This window comes from Asterias amurensis, chromosome 17 (genome assembly GCF_032118995.1).
Source record: "Asterias amurensis chromosome 17, ASM3211899v1".
In the NCBI taxonomy this organism is placed as follows: Eukaryota; Metazoa; Echinodermata; class Asteroidea; order Forcipulatida; family Asteriidae; genus Asterias; species Asterias amurensis.
This window is the reverse complement of record NC_092664.1, coordinates 17464235-17486365: the sequence shown is the minus strand read 5'-3', so window position 1 is coordinate 17486365 and position 22131 is coordinate 17464235. Positions and strand designations below refer to the sequence as shown.

The window sequence follows — 22131 nt, the reverse complement described above, 5'->3', positions numbered from 1 at the left end:
TGCACAAAAATGCCTTTATTTTGTATTTCAAAAATGAATCGATGTTTATAATTCTCCATGTATTTATGTGTAATTTATTTACCCATTCTATGATGCTGTGGTAAGCTTATAACCACTTTATAGTTAATATTGTCTATATCCAGTGCTCTATTTTTTTGTAAATTAATTTCAGTTGACATTTATTTGTAAATTTAGTTTTTTGCTTTAAAATCCAATTTTTTGTTTGCTTATTCTTTACGTTGTCATTTAACTGTTTTGCTTTATACAGGTTATTTGTAATTTGCATAATGTGTTACTGTATGTTAAGCACATTAAAAAAAACAAGCAAAAACAAGCGCAGTGTTATAACCAGGAGTTGCTGTGTCTTTGATTTCTGTTTTTAGTCATATTTATTTTAAATTTGGACACTGAAAACTTCTTCCAACTAAGGTTGATCTTTACTGCAAATCAATCGTAGTTGCTAAAAAGCAAAGTGTGATGTCACAATACAAATTTCTATGGTAATACTGACAGGTCATCTTAAGATGAACCCAAGTGCTTTTTTAAATTGGCTCTGGAGTCCTCCAGGGAAGTACAACAGTTTTAAAAACTGTTTTCAATCTACTTGTATGCATCTTCCACTGTCTAAAAGACAACTGTCTAAGTTGTCTTTTGAGTCTCGCTGAAACCACCATTGTCATGTCCCCTGTGTTCTATAGCATTGATGAGTGCCAGTTCTCATCATGTAAATGTGGGCTCTGACTATTAAGGCATAGAGTAACATGAAAGAGAAGCTAAAGTCATAATCTCAAATTTATTTTGAATAACAAAAATTTATTATTTGCAATATTTAAAACATTGTACCATTATATAAAACGGGTGCGATACTTTGTTTAATGATGCCAATATCCTTTTGTTGTTTGGGAAGAGATACATTGAATTCAAATATCAATCTAAAAATCCTATGACTCATCTTTTATGATTTGGTCTACATTCATAATAATGCCATGAATATTTGTTTTCAAGTTTTTGAAGTAAACTTACGAGGCATCCTTGGTTTCAACACCAGAAATATATAAAAATATAACAATGAGAAGAATAAGTTCACTACAATGTACATCATTTCCTTTGTATGCAAGTGCAAGGTTTACAACACAAGCTGTATTAACATCAAACAAAATGTTTGCTTAAAATTATACACTGATAACAAGAACATGTATTTCCCAGTTAAAAGTATTTTACTTTACAACTACAAAGTGTCAAACAGGACGGCATATTTGTATACATGTTACTCTATTTACATCAGATATAGTATGTACATATAAAATCTGGATAATGTATCAAACAGGTGGAATTAGAGCAGAGCCCGCTTTCATGGCTCTGCTTACTGCTGAATTCTGTGCTTACCAACTTACTGTGCAACCCCCAAATTCTGCGCTAGCTGTGTCAGCAAAGAATGCCTAGTAACGTGGAGTACACACGCACACAAGCAAAAATTCCCTGCTAATCCGTGAAGTAAGCCTGGAATTCCCTGCTTCCGCAACACCCATTCTTTGCTTACGGTAAGCAGAGCCATGAAATTGGGCATGATCAATTGATAGTATAAACAAGCCAAACAATATAAAACACATGAGGATTAAGGTGGGAGAACTGGGTCCAATTTCATGAAACTGAAACTGCGGAATTCTGTGTTTATGGCTCATTTCATGGCACTGTAAGAACATAATTCTGTGGTTAGCACTGCCATTAAATTGGGCCATGGTGTCCAAAATAACTTCTGAAGCTCACCGCTTGATAATAATAATAATAACAAATTCTTATATAGTGCATTTCACAATAACCGTATCAATGCGCTTTACATTAGTGCCCTGGTCATAGGGCCAATTAATCCCATTAATGTTTCTCAGCTCCCTTGGGAGTTTAGAGCACTGAGCTGCCTGTTGGGCGCTTGCTTCACCTGTTGTATGGAACAGTACCCTGATACAATCAGAGTGAGTCCCATTGGTGTTTAGACCATGATATAAACTGTAACCCAACACATTATTCACGTAAACCCAGAGTGTTAGTCCTAGATGATCTGCTAGAAAGTACTAAGATTGCTGTGGTACATCAAGATTTAGTACTCTAGAAGAGTGTGGGTCCTAGAAGGTCTGCTGGAAGGTACTAAGATTATTGTGGTACATCAAGATTTAGTACTCTAGTTGGAGGAATCTCTAGCTCCTGATTGACTTTGGAATTAATGTACTGATGAAGAAGCATTCTCAATTCTGCATTCTGCTGACGGAGAGAGTCTGTTTCTGTGATCAGCTTAGAACGTTGATTCAGGACATCACTGTCAAGAAAAGAAACAAATTGGAAACAGATTTAAAAGGATTTAAACTCCTACAAAATATTTAGTCTTTCTCGGAGGCTAAATGACAACACAACAAATACAAGTACATCTTAGAGGTAAAACATTGATGCAACAATGACAATGCACATCTTTGAAAGTGCAGCACACAGCTTGGGCAGTGATGAGCTAAAGCCGAGGGTGCCCTACTCAAATGACATCAGGTGCAGACGGTCCATTAAGCATATAATTTGTTTTTACCCTTACACCAAAAAAACAAACTACTTGTATAATTCTTTATCCCTGATGCAAAACTTACGCCCATAAAGCAGCCATTAATTTAAGATGTGTTCAATTATAATACAATTATCTATCTGAATGATTATTAAAAGTTTGTAGTAAAACTTTCTCCAAATAGAGAGATTTATTACCTGTATTTTTCCAATCCATCTACGAGAGCTCTCCATACTTTCTCCTGTTTCCCAGAGAGAACCGATGGGAAGCTTGCCCAGAACTCTGCATCCTCACTACAAACAATAAAAACAAAAAACGTACAAACATGACAGAACTCATTACAGTAATTTAACTCATGGTGTGATTCCATCAAAGGCTCTGCAGTTTTAAATAGTACCATAATAATAATAATAATAATAATAATAATAATAATAATAATAATAATAATAATAATAATAATAATAATAATAATAATAATAATAATAATAATAATAATAATAATAATAATAATAATAATAATAATAATAATAATAATAATAATAATAATAATAATAATAATAATAATAATAATATTAATAAAACTTATAAAGCCCAGTGTTTGCCGCAAAACAGACTCAAAGCTCTGTGTAGAAAAACAAGGCAAGATAAAAGCAGACAAATTGTTTCAAACTTACAACATTGCGTATTACAGATAAGTAATGCACACTCATCAAAGGCAATATAAAGGGGTAAAATACTCAAAAACAAATAAAAGACAATAGCAGAATTTTTTCCAAAGTTAAAAAATTACACCTCAAGACTTGATAAATGAAGCAACGCTCACTGGTCCTGCCAGCCTTTGGTAATATCAACATCTTCAAGATGTGTCTATTTTGTTTTCTTCTTTTATTTTCTGAGCTCACCTGTCATCTCTTTCCTCTCCTGAGATGATTCGGAACGTCTGAAACTTCACTTTTTCTCTACAAAAAAGAAAGTCATGACAAAAATGAGCAAAGTTAGTTTGAAATCTTCAAGTGTGTTTAGGGTGAGGCATCTCCATTGGTATTCCAAGCTTGATACAAATACAAGTGCATAGTGTGACAAACACGTTTAACTTCAAGCAAACTCGATTCCAGTTGGTTAAACAACAAGAGTGTGATATGAACTTATTTAGTAGGGTCCGCATCAAACCCTGTTCTATCATGCTGTTCTACAAGCTAAATCCGTAATAAAACATGCCCACATGGAATACAGAAAAAACAAAGTGCCTCTGCATCCCATACCCACCTTGGCCTTTGGCTTCTTTGGATATGGGACAGAGAAATGCCATTACTGTATATTTCTGTACCTCGCTCGTGCTTGTGTGATAACTAATCAGGGTCCAATTTTATAAAGCTTGTAAGCAAAAAACTTGCTAAGCAGAGAAGAGAACAGGTTATTACCAGCCAAACTACATTAAGTTTATGTTGTTGTGACTGTGCCCCACTCAATTTTTGCTTAGCAAAGAAATTTGCCAAGCAGTTATTTCTGAAACAGCTTTAAGAAATTGGGCCGATGTTTTCATTTTGATACTTACTTAGTTGGTTTAGTGTTCTGATCAACAAAGTGCCTGATAGCTTTAACTACATCATTAGGATGAATAAGTTCAGTTGCATCAGATCGTGTTGAACGTATAGAACCAGCAGCATCTTCAAGACGTCCAGTTACATGTAATATCTCAGCTTCATCTCCTTCAGCAAACTCATCCTAGAAACAATTCAAGACAACATACATCTTGGATTACAACTTGACAAACACACAATTGTAAGAATATACTTAAGCAGATTTCACAAAGCGCTAGGAATCATCTTAAGATGAGTTGTCATTTTGCCTTAGTGATTTGTATTGTGACATCGCACTTTGCTTACTAAAAGGCACTGAACACATTGGTAATTGTCAAAGACCAGTCTTAGCACTTGGTGTATCCCAACACAAGCACAGAATAACAAGCTAATGAAAATTTGAGCTCAATTGGTCATCGAAGTTGCGAAAAAATGATGAGAGAAAAAACACCCTTGTTGGACGAATTTGTGTGCTTTCGGATAGGAATAAAAGACTTCTGGCTAGAGGTCTTTTATTATTTTAGTGAGAAATTACCTCTTTCTCAAAATCTATGCCACTTCAGAGGGAGCCGTTTCTCACAATGTTTTATACTATCAACAGCTCTCCAATGCTCGTTACCAAGTCAGTTTTTAAGTTAATACTTGTTTTGAGTAATTACCAAACGTGTACCTTCCCTTTAATAGGAATTTAGAGTGAATTGCAGTTTTTTGTGTGAAATCGAGCCATGGGCCCACATTTCATAACAGGATTCTTGATCACCCATTGGCAGCTTAGATTCATACACTTGAAACATGAGGTACATGTAGCTCACTTTTTATCTTGTTCTTCCCTTTCTATTTCAAGCTTTTAAAAAAAATAAAAATCACGGTTAAGTAGCAAGTGGTAAGGAATGAGCCATTTAAGCAATACCTAACCATGCCCGGTATAAGACTGTTAGATTATTATAAAGACATTCTACAGCAACTACCTGTTCTCCAGTCTCAGACCCATCTGGTGCCTGCCTCATCCCTTGTGCTTTGGGTTGTGTCACCTGTGATGCTCTGTGTTGTGTCATACCCTGGGGATCTGCAACGCCATCTACTGCAACTGTCATCTGAAGAAAAGAGTTCTTAATAATTAACACCATTGTACCAGGATTACTTGATATGAGCAGGAACAATAAAATAAAATAACGTTTAATTCAATAAAGAGATGACTAAAAAAATTAAACAGTGAAATCATGAAATCAATCCGACCCCCTCACAAACCATCCAACAATGCAATATTAGTGAAATCATGAAACCAATCCGACCCCCTCACCAAACATCCAACAGTGCAATATTAGTCTAATGATGAATAGGAAATGAGAAGAAATATTTAATGAGCTGTGGATGAAAACCCAATCCATATGAGATCTAAGGTAGGATTTGAACTGGAGTCCACCGAGGTAAAAGGCATCCAAAGAAACCACTTAACCAGCCAGATCCCTAATATTATTTTTCTAAATTATGTTTTCTTGCAAATATCTTGAAAGAGAAACAAAGCATGCCACAAGTTCATTATTATTTGAGAAAATAAAAAGAAAGAAGGATAAACAATTGACAACAACACCATCTGAGAAGCAACACTCTAACAACACAAGCTCATCCTGAACAGATACATAATTACAACCCACCATCTCCAGGACAGCAGTAACGCTTTAAGGAGAGAACAACAACATACCTGTTTATCTGTATCCACAGTGAATGGTGCATCCAGCATTTCCTCATTAGCAGCCGTCTCAGCATTAGTGACTTCAGTAGCTTGTTGATGCATAATGAAGTAAGTTGTCAATTTATGTACATCTTCCTCAGTGTCTACACCTAAAGCCTGTACGGAGGAAAGAAATGATATCATTGGAGATTATAGTTACTGTCTCCAAGTTATAATGTGCCTGTGTGGAGGAAAGAAATGATATCATTGGAGATTATAGTTACTGTCTCCAAGTTATAATGTGTATGTGTGGAGGGAAGAAATGATACCATTGGAGATTATAGTTACTGTCTCCAAGTTATAATGTGTATGTGTGGAGGAAAGAAATGATACCATTGGAGATTATAGTTACTGTCTCCAAGTTATAATGTGTATGTGCGGAGGAAAGAAATGATATCATTGGAGATTATAGTTACTGTCTCCAAGTTATAATGTGTATGTGTGGAGGAAAGAAATGATATCATTGGAGATTATAGTTACTATCTCCAAGTTATAATGTGTATGTGGGGAGGAAAGAAATGATACCATTGGAGGTTATAGTTACTGTCTCCAAGTTATAATGTGTATGTGGGGAGGAAAGAAATGATATCATTGGAGATTATAGTTACTGTCTCCAAGTTATAATGTGTATGTGTGGAGGAAAGAAATGATATCATTGGAGATTATAGTTACTGTCTCCAAGTTATAATGTGTATGTGCGGAGGAAAGAAATGATACCATGGGAGATTATAGTTACTGTCTCCAAGTTATAATGTGTATGTGTGGAGGAAAGAAATGATACCATTGGAGATTATAGTTACTGTCTCCAAGTTATACTGTGTATGTGCGGAGGAAAGAAATGATACCATTGGAGATTATAGTTACTATCTCCAAGTTATAATGTGTATGTGGGGAGGAAAGAAATGATACCATTGGACAATGTTGGAGATTATAGTTACTGTCTCCAAGTTATAATGTGTATGTGTGGAGGAAAGAAATGATACCATTGGAGATTATAGTTACTGTCTCCAAGTTATACTGTGTATGTGCGGAGGAAAGAAATGATACCATTGGAGATTATAGTTACTATCTCCAAGTTATAATGTGTATGTGGGGAGGAAAGAAATGATACCATTGGACAATGTTGGAGATTATAGTTACTGTCTCCAAGTTATAATGTGTATGTGTGGAGGAAAGAAATGATACCATTGGAGATTATAGTTACTGTCTCCAAGTTATACTGTGTATGTGCGGAGGAAAGAAATGATACCATTGGAGATTATAGTTACTATCTCCAAGTTATAATGTGTATGTGGGGAGGAAAGAAATGATACCATTGGACAATGTTGGAGATTATAGTTACTGTCACAAAGTTATAATGTGTATGTGTGGAGGAAAGAAATGATACCATTGGAGATTATAGTTACTGTCTCCAAGTTATAATGTGTATGTGGGGAGGAAAGAAATGATACCATTGGAGATTATAGTTACTGTCTCCAAGTTATAATGTGTATGTGCGGAGGAAAGAAAGGATATCATTGGAGATTATAGTTACTGTCTCCAAGTTATAATGTGTATGTGCGGAGGAAAGAAATGATATCATTGGAGATTATAGTTACTGTCTCCAAGTTATAATGTGTATGTGTGGAGGAAAGAAATGATATCATTGGAGATTATAGTTACTGTCTCCAAGTTATAATGTGTATGTGCAGGCGTGTTGTGGTCAAGTGCATTGGACTCAAGCTCTAGTGTTTCTGATCAGCAGGGTGGGGGTTTGAGTCCCAGTCTTAACACATGTATTCTTGAGCAAGATACTTGCACTTAACGCTAACGTTACCCAAAGTGACAAGGAATAAAGATATCTTACCCCAAAGATGGCATCTAGTTTCATTAGACTTCGTTCATCTTTCTCTAGTGGAGCCAGGAGTGTGTTTAGTTTGGATTCTACTAAGAAACCCTGCACTTAACGCTAACATTACCCAAAGTGACATGGAATGAAGATATCTTACCCCAAAGATGGCATCTAGTTTCATTAGACTTCGTTCATCTTTCTCTAGTGGAGCCAGGAGTGTGTTTAGTTTGGATTCTACTAAGAAACCCTGCACTTAACGCTAACATTACCCAAAGTGACATGGAATGAAGATATCTTACCCCAAAGATGGCATCTAGTTTCATTAGACTTCGTTCATCTTTCTCTAGTGGAGCCAGGAGTGTGTTTAGTTTGGATTCTACTAAGAAACCCTGCACTTAACGCTAACATTACCCAAAGTGACATGGAATGAAGATATCTTACCCCAAAGATGGCATCTAGTTTCATTAGACTTCGTTCATCTTTCTCTAGTGGAGCCAGGAGTGTGTTTAGTTTGGATTCTACTAAGAAACCCTGCAATAAATGAAGACAAGAAATTATTAATTCACTCATGTACATATCAAATATTAATACACTTCATTTGAGAAGTACTGAAAATAGATATAAAATTGAATACATCACATAAAGAGAGCTGCTTAGCAGATAATCTGTTACTAAGCAAAAAATAATGGATACCTTTTGACATAATAGGGAGACCACCAACATAGGGCTAGATAGCTCAGTTAGTACAGTGCTGAAGATCATTGTTTCAAGTTCCGCTGTAGTCAGTTTTTCTTCTTTGTTCAACTCCAAATTATTCAAACGTACCCAGTCAGTTTCCCTTGTGGATTATTACTCAAACTGAAACTACTCACTGATTCATCACACAGTAATTCCAACAATTTACCCAGTCAGTTTCCCTTTACTTGAACTGAAACTACTCACTGATTCATCACACAGTAATTCCAAGACTCTTTTTATCGTCTTCACAGATACTTTAGGTTTCTCCACAACATCTTCTTCATCTCCAGTCACATCTTGGCTGTTCCTTGAACCATTCTCACTCCCTTCATCTTCCTTCACGCTGCCATCTGTTGACATTATTTCTTTTAACACTTCATGGGCAGAGGTGACAGTCGTTTTCTCTTGACTCTTCTTGCTGATGATTGGTCCATCATTGTCCAAGAACCACCTGTTAATATCAGACTCAAAAGGTTTAAAACTTAAAAGAACTGGACACGTTTGGTATTTACTCAAAATAATTATGTTTTTATAGCATAAAAACTTACTTGGTAACGAACAATGGAGAGCTGTTAATAGTTTAAAACTTTGTGAGACATGGCTCCCTATGAAGCAATGTAGTTTTTGGGGAAGAGGTAATTTCTCACAAAAATATTTGAATCTAAGACAAAAATTCAGATCTCAAACCTTTCTCAGGCATCTGAAAGTCCTCAAACTTGTGCAACAAGGGTGTTTTTATTTTATTTATTTCTTGCAACTACGATAACCAATTGAAACTAAATTTTCAACAATTTGTCAATTTATGCATATGTTGGGATATACCAAGTGAGAATACTGATCTTTGCCAATTACCAATTGTGTTCGTGCCGTCATACTAGGCCCCAATTTCATGGTACATCAATACAAAATTACTAGTTATGTTTCTTTCATATTTATTTTTAGGAGTTTTCTTTGCTTACATATTATCCGGCGCTTTCCACTGTAGACCCAGTTGTTGTTCAGTGATGATACGATCTTGTTCTAAGCAACTTGTTGCCAGCATCTTGACCTGGTCCTCATTCATGCACCAAATGTCATGAAACTTTCTTGTATCGGTTGCTTGAAAGTGTCTGATAAAAACAAAGAAAGTAAATAATACAAAGCAAACTAATAACATGATGAATTGTCTGATTCATGAGATAATTCATTTTGAATTGTGACCTGGGGTAAAAACAAACAAATCTCAAAATTAAACCAGTTCAAAAAAAGAACTATCCATTACTTCATAATCAAGCTCTTCCTTAAGGTTAATAACGAGAAATCCCCTCGATCAGAACTAAGCAGTCTCCTAAATTCAAAAGCTACTCCGAGGCAGTAGAATAAATAGCAAGACAAGTTCTCAAGGAATAAAATCCACACAGCAACTTAGATATACACACATTGTGTTACCACAAAATCCAATATACAAGCTCTTCCTTACTTTGATTTCTTTTGTAATTCTTTAAACTGCTCTGTGATGCGTTTATAATCGTCCGCTAGTCCCTGGTTTTCCTCTCGATATTGCTTCTCCTGTTTGGCCAACTTTACCTTCAGATTGTTCATCACATCTTGAAGTCTGTAATGAGAAAAGCAGACATTTAGAATGTATAGATCAGATTAGAAATGAGAAACCAATTGAAGTTTTAGGCTACAGTCCAAGGGTGGACTAAAAATCATAGTTAAGAGAAGTAATAATAAGCTACAGAAAACCCACTCAACACTGAAACACAGCCAACTGTACATAAGCTCACAAACACACAGCAGAATCCAGCATTCTCCAGAAGACAGTCAGGGCACACTGATCGAAACAAGGAGCAGAAACTGGCTTTTCTCAGAGCCACCACTACTCAAAAGAGATTTCTTACATGGTGTCACCACAAACCTTAGTTACATAGTATTTTTCCGCCATGTGTAGCCTTTGTCTTATCTTAAAAAAGTATAAAGAAAAATACCACTCAGCCAAGTTTTTAGAAACTAGTCCAATAGTCACAAGAAAACAAAAACATAACGAAGATATTAAATTGTTTGCAGTACCCGCTGCTAAAACATAGGATTTGTACTGCCTCTAACTACTGGGCAATTTCGATGGTCTAGTTGGTATGATACTGTTCTAGATGTAAAGGTTGTGGGTTCCTATCCCACTCGAGTATAATATGCTTGTGATTTTTTTTCACAGAACTATAAGTACTGAGTATACAGTGCTAACACACATCGGTGTATATGAGTAAAAACACAAAATTAATAAAACAAAGACAGTTGCCGCACACTGACCTAGTAATCTTGCGCTTCTGCTGTGACTTTGTGATGGTGTTTTCTTCATCCCGTTTCTTTAAGACTTGAAAGTTGTACTCCAGTTTTTCTTGATTCAGTTGATAGGTTGCCTTCATTTGCTGAAGCTGCTGCTCTAAAACCTGGTCAAAACAAACACCAATTTGTAATCAACTTATGATAATAAGCTATCGTTCATGCTTTGTTAATTATGTCATCAAAATTTAAAAAGTGCAATCTGAACTGGAATGTTGATCTAAGGAGGGTTTGGTAGCCCCATGGGAAAGTCACTTTATGAGAATAAATGATCTGATAAATACATATTTGTAAACCACAATGGAACAACTCGTTTAAAGCACTTAGACAAACTCTCAAAAGGGGCATTTGAGGTGTAGACCTTGATGGGACCCCTCTTCTGACAATGTTGATATAATCATAATGATCAACAATCAAGGTATTAAAGTACCTCCATTGGAACCCTAATTCCTCCAAATGATTCCCTGAATGCATGAGTGTATTCTATATTGATAAATGCTTGTACCTGTACATCGGTCTCCAGTTTAATCTTCACCATATTGTACTCATCAGCGTCTTGTATCCGTAGATGTTGAAGTTGTTTCTCAAATTCTTCAACTCGTCTTTCTCTCTGTTTCATGTATTCCAATTCTTGATCACCACGTCCAATCATGGATTGATCCCATTTACGCCGGTTACCTTCAAGGAGTTCAAATCTCTCAGTCTCAAATGATTTCTGAATTCCAAAAGGAAAGCAATAAAATGTCTTAAACAAAAGCAACACAGTGTCTTCAAGGAGAAACAGAAAGCTGTATCAACGTAACTAACAGGCATGCAACTGTAACTTCACCAAAAAAGAGGAAATAACAAAACGTCAATGATTTTGTATAGTATTTTTCAATTTTGAATGGTAAAACTGAGATTAAAAAAAAGAGGAAATCAGCTCATCCGAGGAGAGGTTGCATGCCTGGTAACAAGAATCATAGAGAAAGGCCCGCAAGAATGTTGCTTAATAAATATTGTGTGAAGGAACAAAACTGCGCACTTTAAAGCAATCGCACAACATTGGTAAACAGTATTGTCCAAAGGCCCACACTTCGTGTATAACCTGTGAAAATTTAGGCTCACTTGGTCATCGGAGTCGGGAAAAAATAACGGGAAAACCGTTATTCTTGATATCGAGAATTGATGTTTGTTTTAATGTTTTCTCAAAAAGTAAAGCATTTTATGGTATATTGTTTCAAGAGAAGTGTTTCACCATTACCTTCTGTAAACCCTGTTATTTGTAAACCTGAACTTTTAATTTTTTGTTCTGTTCAGAAAGTGTCCAATGGCTTTAAAGTCACCTGGAAATAGAATTTTTTTTCTTTCAAACATAAGAGTATATGCTTACGAACAATAAAACAATTTTTTTAGAAATTGTTTGTCACGATTTATATGTTTAAAAAATATATAAAGTTGTTTTGGGGGCTGACTCCGCCTACCCCTTTTGTGACGTCAATCGAGGCAGACTTTGCCTGCAATGCGTATAGTAAACACACGTGCAAAGTACATGTACGTCCAAGTCGTGAGTTGGTACATTTCAAAAAGTGTTTTTCTGCATTCAGCAGCAATACACCTGGTCGGCATTGCTGGAAAAAATTTTTTTTGAAACGTACAAACTCACGACTTGGTCCGTACATGTACTTTGCAATTGTGTTTACTCTACGCATTACAGGCAAAGTCTGCCTCGATTGACGTCATGAACAGCGCCCTCTCGGGTCGGGGTCTACTCTTAAATTTGTAAATAACAAAAGAACTGATTGTTTAAAACCTTAGTTAACTGTTTATTCACATTCCACTCATCAAAACACATATATTAGTGACAAAAGCTTTATTATGAAAAAATACCACTTCCAGGTGACTTTAATGGCCTGCAATATTCTAGCTTGTTGATGGACATAACCATCCAGCCTGGCTAAGATTTTAACACACAATCTACCATCACCAAAGTTAGGGTAAAATCATCTTGATTAATGCTTACAAACAAATCAGTAGGATTTCCTGTGATAAAGAATAGTGGATTACATGGATAGTCAGGTTGGCTCAGTGGTTTCTGTCACTGCCTTTCACCTCTGTGGACCCCGGTTCGATACCCGGACCAGAGCCTTGCATGTGGATTGGGGTTAATCAGTCCCTACGTGTACCTGACTGTGAGGGTTTTCCCTATAGGTTTTTTTCATACATCTAAAACTAGAAGTTCTTCATTGCCTTCTCTACAAAAAGTTGGTGCGATGTTTGCATTGGGATGTTTTGCTGACTATATAATTCAGATTAAGAATGCTAATATAATTCAGATTGAGAATGTTAATATAATTCAGATTGAGAATGTTAATATAATTCAGATTGAGAATGTTAATGATTACCTCAATCTGAGTGAGCTCATCTCGATAAGCCTTAGTCAAGTTCTTAATCTGCTCTTCCATTCTATCAATCATAAGATCAATGTCTTCAGCTTCTTTCTTCAAGTCCTTGACATACTGGTCATCTTTACTCTTCAATTCCTGAGACAAGAAACAAACCAAGCACCACAACAAATCACAAATGGAAGTCTTATTTCACTTCTATAGGTAAACACAGTGTAAAGAAAGGGCACTTGTAGAAAGTGGATAATAGATAAAAATTGTGCCTTCATTTTATGAAATTTAATTGTCTTGAATATTTCAACACAATAATTGGTATGGTGCCTAATTACCATAGATGTACATGTAAGTTAACCAAACTTGGGATGAGAGGACCCTTTGATTGTTCTCTTATCCCAAATAAAAAATGATAGAATTTGTCAAGGTTTTCAAGAAATGAATTCTTCATTATTCTGTTAATGAATCTTACCATCTGGAAGTCGTTAATAAGTTTATTCTTTTCATCAATCATGGCCTCGGAGAGAGACTTTTGTTGTTTCAGTAAATCATGAAGTTCCATTGGAAGATCTCGTGTGTTGGCTTGTTCCCATTTCTTAGTGATCTCTTCAAAGCGTTCTAGACCTGCCTTAGCCTCTGCTTCAAGCTTCTCATTCCTGAAAACATGAAGATAAAAAACAGCTCAGAAAAACCTTGCACAGCCATAATGCATTTTGTTGCTTTTGTTGTTCTATGCCTGGGGTTGATTTCACAAAGAGTTACGACTATGTCTTATCGCGAGTTAGTTTGATTTGCTCGACCTAATTTAAGACTAGCCTTAAGTTTTCAATAACTCCTAGGACTATGCCTAAGTTAGAACTATCTTTGTGAAATTGACCCCTGTACTGAAAGCCAAGTGTCATGCTTTTTTTATCATTACAAAAAGTATTATGAATCTTCAGTTGAATCTTTGCTTTAAGATAAGATGGAGGCATTGTGAGTCCTTTTTATTCCTCTACACAAGGGAACTGACTCCTAAAATGGCGCTGCCAAGACTTTTGAGTTAGGTCAGGTGAATTGGGTTAACAAAGAGTACTGTCTTTTCTTTCTATTGAGTCAATTTTGTTTCAAGTACTTTCCTCAAACCCTAATAAGACATGTAAGAAGCCCCTGCTTTTTTTGTGCTTATTTTGTACGTTTGCCCACAAGGCTAAAAGCCAGTCTCTATACTAAGGGAATACAACATTTAAGATAAAAATAACTCAGCAAAGCTGAAGGTAGTAATTGATATTCCTCTTAAATCGTTCTAGATCGTAGGATGGAGGCACCAGGCAAGGGGTTTCAAAAAGTTGCAGTATGTGGAATAAAGCTATTTGAATAGCTCTTTGTTCAAAATCTCTGCTGTTGTCAAGGTTACCTTTGTCTTTGTATTTCTTCTTCATCTGTCCGTCTGTGTGCCTCTCTTGCATCCGCTGCTACTCTTACATTGGACACTAGCTCCGTACCATCTGTCTTTAGTTTCGTCAGACGCTAAGATAAAAACAGAACAAATATTCTAGTTGTCACTGTGAATATTGAATAAATCTCAAGAGGCAATCTGTGGTAGATATCTTTGACAATCCTTTTTAGATGACATTTAACGGGGAAAAATACAAAAAATAAGATAAAATGTGTGTGGCACAATGGTACCAGGGTTTGCTCATCTGGAGGTTGCTATACAGAAGCAAACCCCAAACCATTTGAGATAGCAACTGTCACAATAGTATGAGGAATTCAAATGTAACTTGTGACTAAACTAAAGCAAGTCATTTTACAAGACTTTATTCTACTAACTCACAAATCAGTCATCTTCATCTGATCCTTATCTTACCTGTCTACTATCTTCTATTTGACGTTTGCTCTTGCTCTGTTCTTCCTTGTCTTCTTTCTTTAAGGAGTTGGGATCTTCTCCCATTGCTTCCCTAAAGATACAAGAAAAGATAATGGGCATCTATTAAATTGTAACACTGTTTTTGGTTGAGTAAAAAAGAGTGAATGAAAATGAACAATAATGGTAACATTTTAGATAGTTGCGATAACGTAGCCGGAGGGTTACGAGTCACTTCAATCGAAAAACGGCGAAATATTTTAGTCAACAGATTTGCTCATTTTTTACCACTTTAAAAAATAATGACACAAATTCTATGAACACGAACTTAAAGCCATTATACACTTTCGGTAAACAGTATTGTCCAAGTCCCACACTTCGTGTATCACAACTTATATATAAAATAACAATCCTGTGGAAATTTAGGCTCAATCGGACATCGGAGTCGGGAGAAAATAACGGGAAAACCCACTCCTGTTTTCGCGCGTTTCGCCGTGTCATGACATGTGTTAATAACAAATCCGTAATTCTCGTTAACGAGAATTTATATTGTTTTACCGTTTTCTCAAAAAGTAAAGCATTTCATGGACTAATATTTCAAGAGAAGTCTTTCACCATTACCTTCTGTAAACCCTGTAAATTATTTGTAAATCTGTGAACTTTTTTTTTTTTTTCTGTACCGAAAGGGTCCAATGGCTTTAATCCTCAATGTCTAATGAATAACATTCAAAAACACAATTGAGAAAATATTTTGAAAAAAAGGACAAAAACTTACCAGATTCCGGGAGCGAAACAGTCACAAATTTCCCAGGTTCTATTTTTGAACCTGTCGCTGGTTACCATGCGCTGACCCCAAGCGCTGAACCCAACCGCAGGTACCAGCCAATTGAATTGACGACCTGCCGACCGAGCCGCAGCCGAGTTTGACTAAACCATTCTGTAAAAGGGGTGTTACAAGGGGTGCTGCAGTGCGGCAGTGCTTTAAGTGAGTGAACACCGGGCATAGTAAACGGACAGCGCACACGCACTGCCGCGCTGCCTTATAACACCCCTTTTACAGAATGGTTTAGTCCAACAGCAATGAACATCGGGAAGTCACAAAATGGCGAAGCGACAGGTTCAAAATAGAACCTGGGAAATTTGTGACTGTTTCACTCCGGGATCTGGTAAGTTTTTATACTTTATTTCAAAATACTTTCTCAATAGTGTGTTGAATGTTATTCATTAGATATTGAGGATTAAGGTCGTGTTCATAGAATTTATGTCATGATTTTCGAAAGTGGTAAAAATTGAGCAAATCTGTTGACTAGCTGTTGAAATTGTACGTGTTTGACCATTTCGCCCTTTTTTGATTGAAGTGACTCGTAACCCTCCGGCTCCGCCGTCGGCAGGAGGGTTACGTTATCGCAACTACATTTTAGACAGCCACTTTATGAAAAGAAAAAGGGAGGTCCGGTATGAAATTTTCATATAAATTATGGAGCATTTAGATTATTGTACAGGTCCAAGTGACTTTATTTTCATATAAATTATGGAGCATTTAGATTATTGTACAGGTCGAAGTGACTTTATTTTCTTTCGTGCTTGTCAGCATCGCCAGGTAGTGGTCATTGCCAACCGACAGCAACCAGCGTAGCACATGTTAAGTCAAACCCTGCCTACGCATAGAGCCCTAGCTAGCTGTCTGTGTCTGGAAAAAGCGCCCTCTATTATGGTCAATGCGTCAAATTCAAGTGATACTGATACTAGTGGCTGAGATGAATCATCAGTCCAGAGCAGGAGAGCAGAGTAGTGAGTGTTATTTCAACTTCTCAATCGTAGGCCATGTCCAAACGGACACGGCCTTCGTCTAGAGTAGACGTGGAAAAATCTGACGACTGATGTGAGTTGTAAAAACACGCTTCTCTTTTTGAATAAGAAAATTAGATTTTAAATTTTATTTTATGTAAAAATACTCAAATTGCATTATTTTTTCATGTTGTGCATTATTAATTAATATGTAAGCAACATTATATGGACTTAATTTATGAAGAAAGATTTTGAATAAAAGAAGAGCCATTAGGCATTAAACAGCGCCCTCTATCATCAACAACATGAATGATGAACAATCTCAAGAATTGTGACAAGTTTTCTCACCTTCTTGCCATTTCCACACGTTTTGATATCCTGATTCTGCGTGCAGCAATACGCTCTTCGGGGTCCGTGGAGTCAACCGAGGGGCCGGTATCTTCTTCCTCATCGTGACCGTTCATTTTTAACTCAATTATCATAAAATGTCTTGGAATAAACAATCGGAATTCACTTTCCGTGCCCAAAACTCTAATTCCTCAGGTTGCTAACGTGAATTATGTATGTTTACATGACAGCCTCTTTATAAAAATTTAACATTTTATCAAATTATTAACAAATCATTTTAAATTATTTGCTGTGTTTAATGCACTTATATTTAATATTTTGCGAAAATTATAAATATTGTATGTAAATGTTTATATTTATATGTAAATACTTGCGATATATTCCTTGTTTTTATATGTGTTAAAAGCCTAATGTCGAAATATAAATTTCCCAGCATGCAATGCGTTCTTTTGCACAGCCAACATGGCGGTGAGTAAAGTTTGGAAAACTACGGAAAATAAATCTATCATAATCTACATTTTGTCAAGTTCTATAGGAAAAATGAAAAGCTAGAAAGAACACACCATATTCCATCGATATATATCTGTTATTTTTGTTTCAATGTTGATGTAGTGACTCTTCATTATTGTGTATTTTACTACGTTTTGAACGTAACCATTTTGGCTGCTTGTCTGTGTACTTCATATGTGGATGAGCTCTTATTTTTATTTTGATATCACATGGATCTTCCTTATAATAAAACGACTTGATACGTTACTTGTAAATAATATAAATATAGCTTCATTTTATCATATATGGGATTTTAGGACAAGGGAATAGCAATAGCAGGGATATTGTTTGTCGTAGGCTAGAGAGGGAAAGGAGGGCTGTATTTATTTTTAATTTTATTAATTTTTTTACGTTTTTTAAAATCATGTCTGCTGTTCAAACTTTCTATCATTATTGAAGACAATTTTGGATTGCAGATGTTGGGCGCAATCTTTGAAATCCTTTTCTTATATGCGGAAGCCAATTTAAAGTATTTGCGCGCACAGAATTTGTAATTAAATCCGCCCACCCACAGGTCACACGATCAAAAATTGTGAGTCGTCTGCGTGGCACGAAATTGAAATGAACTGTATTTTTCATGGGGTAAACAGCAGCAATTTGTTGTCATAATCTTTGGACAAAAATCAAAACGAGATGCACACAACAAGTAGGAAGAATTATGGTTGAACGACAAAGAAACGTGCGGTGTTCAAATTTTGCGCTGGAGCTATTCTGGGCAAATTTTCATGCAAAGAAACGGAGTTTGCAAAAAAAACTGAAAAGGTTGCGCCCAACACACAAATATGGCACAATTAATTTTCAGTCACAAAAGAACAGACCACTCTTGAATGAAAAGGCAGTGTATATTTAACTGATGGCTTTCTCAGATGGGTCAAAATCCATATTAGGCATTTCCTGCAATAAAAACATGACTTTATTTCAATTTGGCAACCCAATTGAAATAAATAAATTTACAGATAAAGTTGTTTCTTCAGTTCAGGTTATTTTGGTATGATTATTGAAAAGTATTGGATAGGAACAAAATTCACTTTAATTAACAGTTTGAATTTGTTTTGAATTCAGACTCAAGGTGAGGAGAAGAAGGAGAAGCAGAATGTGATGCGTGAGCTGCGCATTCGCAAACTATGCCTGAATATCTGCGTTGGTGAGAGCGGTGATAGACTGACTAGAGCTGCTAAGGTTCTGGAACAACTGACTGGACAGACCCCTGTCTTCTCAAAAGGTTTGTGGATCTTGAAATAAAAGTCTGGTTCTTACTTCATGCAAAGGCATGCCTCGAAATAGCCCACGGCTAGGAGACCTTGAAACATTAGGTAGGTGGCAGCAGACTAACCAGGTAAAGTTCCATTGTTTGCGTGGTTCTGAGCATGCGCAAATTACCAAGAACAATGGATTTACCTGGTAAGTCTGCTGCCACCTAGCGTCCCAAACATTTCTCCTTTGCAGTTGTGCCCTGTGCCTTTGATGTGCTCACCTCTTTGGGAAAGATTCACTGTGAATATTGAGTGTTGATGTAAACATTTGCTTGACATTTGCATGAAGTATTAACTGGGCTTAATGGTGACATTTACTCTATGTAATCTCTTAGGAGTTTTGGTTCTAAAAAGAGCAAGTGGTGTGTCAGCTAGCTGAGCATTTCAATCAGTATGCTCTGATCATCTTGAAACGTAAAAGCAGTGTTTATGAAAATGCCAGCTTGGCGTTTTTCCCAATAAGGAGTTTGTTGAGTTTCCCTGATGGGAAAATCATCTAAAAAAACAAACAAACGGAATCTAACATTAACTGTTTCATTGATACTTTGTTTTTGCACATTGGTTCAGGCCATGATATATTTGTGATTGTGATCCTGTTTTAATGAATAATGTGCTATAATAAACTCTCCTCGTGCAACCCACTGATGTCTCTTCGTGGTATCAGTGTTACTTTTGAGGAGAAACATTACATACTTCTTTTATAACTGGGTTCATGTAAGTTGTTAAGCTTTAAATTACTTGTGCTTTAAACCGTTTTATCTTTGTGCCTGAGTAAGATAATATTGGAAAATAAATAAACTAAATTATGACAAAAAGATCAAACAAATAAAAGCAAGTATAGATTCTCCTCAACAGAATAAGGTTTGTGAGTTTCCCACAGGACTTGCAGCATGGCATTCTGTACTGTGGTCCAATTTATGAGTTGTGATTGATGGTAATTTCAAAACGGGTGAACTAACGTTTTGTTGATGGTTCGAGTTTCCTGAACTCTATCATACTTGAAAATATCACATGAGGCAATTAACAAAGAAAAAAAGGCAATTTCTGGCCTTTGCAAAGTTCCAATACAAATTTACTTTTCCTCATTGAAGTACCCCTTATCAAGGGAATACTGCTGTGCCTCTTCAACAGCCAAGTCTAAGGTCTTGAGTTTTCATAAATTTTCTAGGGATAAAAATGTCTCTTCGCTACTCCCATATTGTTTTTCATGCATAGACAGTAGTGTAGACTCCAAGTTGCCTATGAATCTTGTCTTCTTTGACATAACTCTTCCTGCTATATCCTTTTATTTCAGCCCGTTACACCGTGAGATCTTTCGGTATCCGTAGGAATGAGAAGATTGCCGTTCACTGCACCGTCAGAGGCTCCAAGGCTGAAGAGATCCTAGAGAAGGGACTTAAGGTAAGATCAAGCCTTGAATTGACCCATGGCACCCACAGCTATTGCTGTGGTGCTGGTGCCCTGTGCTTTTGCTGTGGTGCCCTGTGCTTTTGCTGTGGTGCCCTTTAAAAACTTGAATACAAATTCACATTTCCCTCATAAAGTTCCCTTTACTAGAGTGAAGTCCAAGGCCTGTTAGATGAGCTTTTCATTTCAACACGTCGTCATGATTGTTCAAAAGCTTCAGTTCAGGCAAACTTTGCTGGATGTTTTGAAAATGATCAACAATCTTGGACTAGACAAAGTTTTTGGGCTAATGTAGGCAAACTTTGTTCATCAGAGAGCTATTTTTGTTTAAGGAGAAGCACAAAGTGTGTACCTGGTCACTATTAGGCCCACAGCTGTCCAATCGTAAATCTTCTTTGTGAATGTTTGAGTTTCGTAATATTGGCTTGACTTTCAAGATTCTGCATCCTTTCTGATGATTTCTCTTTTCTTACCAGACCAAATAGTTTATTAAGAATTATCTTTTCTTACATCAGGTGCGTGAGTACGAGTTGAGGAAGGGCAATTTCTCCCGTACTGGCAACTTTGGTTTTGGCATCCAGGAACACATTGATCTTGGTATCAAGTATGACCCTAGCATTGGTATCTACGGTATGGACTTCTACGTAGTGCTTGGACGACCAGGATTCAACGTTAGACACAAGAGACGCAAGCAGGGACGTGTCGGAGCTAAGCATCGAGTCGACAAGGAAGAAGCCATGAAGTGGTTCCAACAGAAGGTTGGCCTCTTTTCTTTCTTTTGTTTTTGTTTGTTTTCCCTCTCCCTCTCTTTGTTTTCATTATTTTATTTTCACTGTTATTTCCAAATTTTTATAACCACCCTTGCAGGCCTAATAATACTTACTGGAGGCAACAAAGGTGATTGCCTCCATGCCCCCTGGCATTGCCTTTGTGACCTTGAAAAGTGCCAGTAGAAATTTGACAATTTCTTCATGGTTTGCCCTTTCTTTACCAAGGAGAAAATGCCTTGGTTCCCTTGACCCTTTCAAAAACAAAGCATACATGCCTGCCCTGGTACTTTAATTTAATGTGTGAAGAAAAATAAAGATAGGTTTAACAGATCCATTTGCAGTCTATAATTGAGGAACATGGACTAAATCTCTGTAGAATTATGTTAATATGCCACTTAATAAGTCCTCACAACTCTGGTGCCATTGACCTTTTTGCAAATACTGGGGCGCGGGCGTAAAGCTTGGAATTAGGTGCATTGTGGTCTAGCTGGTGAGTAAATTTGATCCATGTCCATCCCACAATGCACCTTATTCAACAGTCTGAGCTTGCGCAATGGTATTTGTGATAAATAAGGTCTATGGCATAAAGGTCTGAATTGTGTCTGAATTGTCAGTTACAGCTAGGGCTACAGTTATAGTGTTGTGTCATCATGCTTGAAGTATCAACACCCTTACCAACAGTTGTAGCCCAAGCAGTAGCCACAACTTCAGATATGCCTAAAGCTTGGGTTTTGTAAAATTTGCTCAATCTGTAATTAATTTCACCTTGTTTTTTTTCTTTCAGTACGATGGTATCCTTCTCCCAGGAAAGTAAACACATAACATTATCACCATGATCAAGGTAGCACACTGCTAGGTACCAGACTAGACCTACATTCTACATCACACAGGAAGGGGACATTTGTATAAAACCAACCATTAATAAGTTAACAGTGTAATGACTTCTGCTTCGATTTGACAATAAATGCAACTTGTAGCCAGTTGACAGTCAACTCGTTTTGTTTTTGTGTGAAGTTTTTACAGAGTGATTCCAATTCCTGGCATTCC

The 22131-nt window shown here is 36.5% G+C and overlaps 2 protein-coding genes across 2 annotated transcripts; one reads left to right on the top strand and one right to left on the bottom strand.

Annotated features, from left to right (window-relative positions):
* Positions 1-365: 365 nt before the first annotated feature.
* LOC139949468 (dynein regulatory complex protein 1-like) lies at positions 366-17303 on the bottom strand. Its single transcript, XM_071947816.1, has 17 exons — positions 17106-17303; positions 14973-15063; positions 14520-14632; positions 13596-13779; positions 13130-13267; positions 11251-11460; positions 10713-10852; positions 9883-10017; positions 9383-9532; positions 8628-8874; positions 8127-8216; positions 5825-5971; positions 5091-5216; positions 4098-4267; positions 3445-3501; positions 2740-2835; positions 366-2311 (listed from the first exon to the last, which is right to left on the bottom strand). Exons 1-17 carry the CDS (start codon positions 17237-17239, stop codon positions 2149-2151), a joined length of 2391 nt encoding a protein of 796 aa, XP_071803917.1. The 5' UTR covers positions 17240-17303; the 3' UTR covers positions 366-2148.
* Positions 17304-17533: 230 nt separating this feature from the next.
* On the top strand, positions 17534-22076 carry LOC139949465 (large ribosomal subunit protein uL5). Its single transcript, XM_071947813.1, has 5 exons — positions 17534-17573; positions 18717-18876; positions 20202-20308; positions 20830-21072; positions 21869-22076. Exons 1-5 carry the CDS (start codon positions 17568-17570, stop codon positions 21896-21898), a joined length of 546 nt encoding a protein of 181 aa, XP_071803914.1. The 5' UTR covers positions 17534-17567; the 3' UTR covers positions 21899-22076.
* Positions 22077-22131: the final 55 nt, after the last annotated feature.

Bases quoted from the DNA above. Each gene is read 5' to 3' on its own strand.
- LOC139949465 (XM_071947813.1), top strand. The intron at 18,877-20,201 runs GTTTGTGGATCT...CTTTTATTTCAG, and splicing joins GACCCCTGTCTTCTCAAAAG to CCCGTTACACCGTGAGATCT. The intron at 21,073-21,868 runs GTTGGCCTCTTT...TTTTTCTTTCAG, and splicing joins TGAAGTGGTTCCAACAGAAG to TACGATGGTATCCTTCTCCC.
- LOC139949468 (XM_071947816.1), bottom strand. From the start codon at position 17,239: ATGATAATTGAGTTAAAAATGAACGGTCACGATGAGGAAGAAGATACC. The intron at 9,533-9,882 runs GTAAGGAAGAGC...TGTTTTTATCAG, and splicing joins GAATTACAAAAGAAATCAAA to ACACTTTCAAGCAACCGATA. The intron at 4,268-5,090 runs GTAGTTGCTGTA...AATTGTTTCTAG, and splicing joins GGTCTGAGACTGGAGAACAG to GATGAGTTTGCTGAAGGAGA.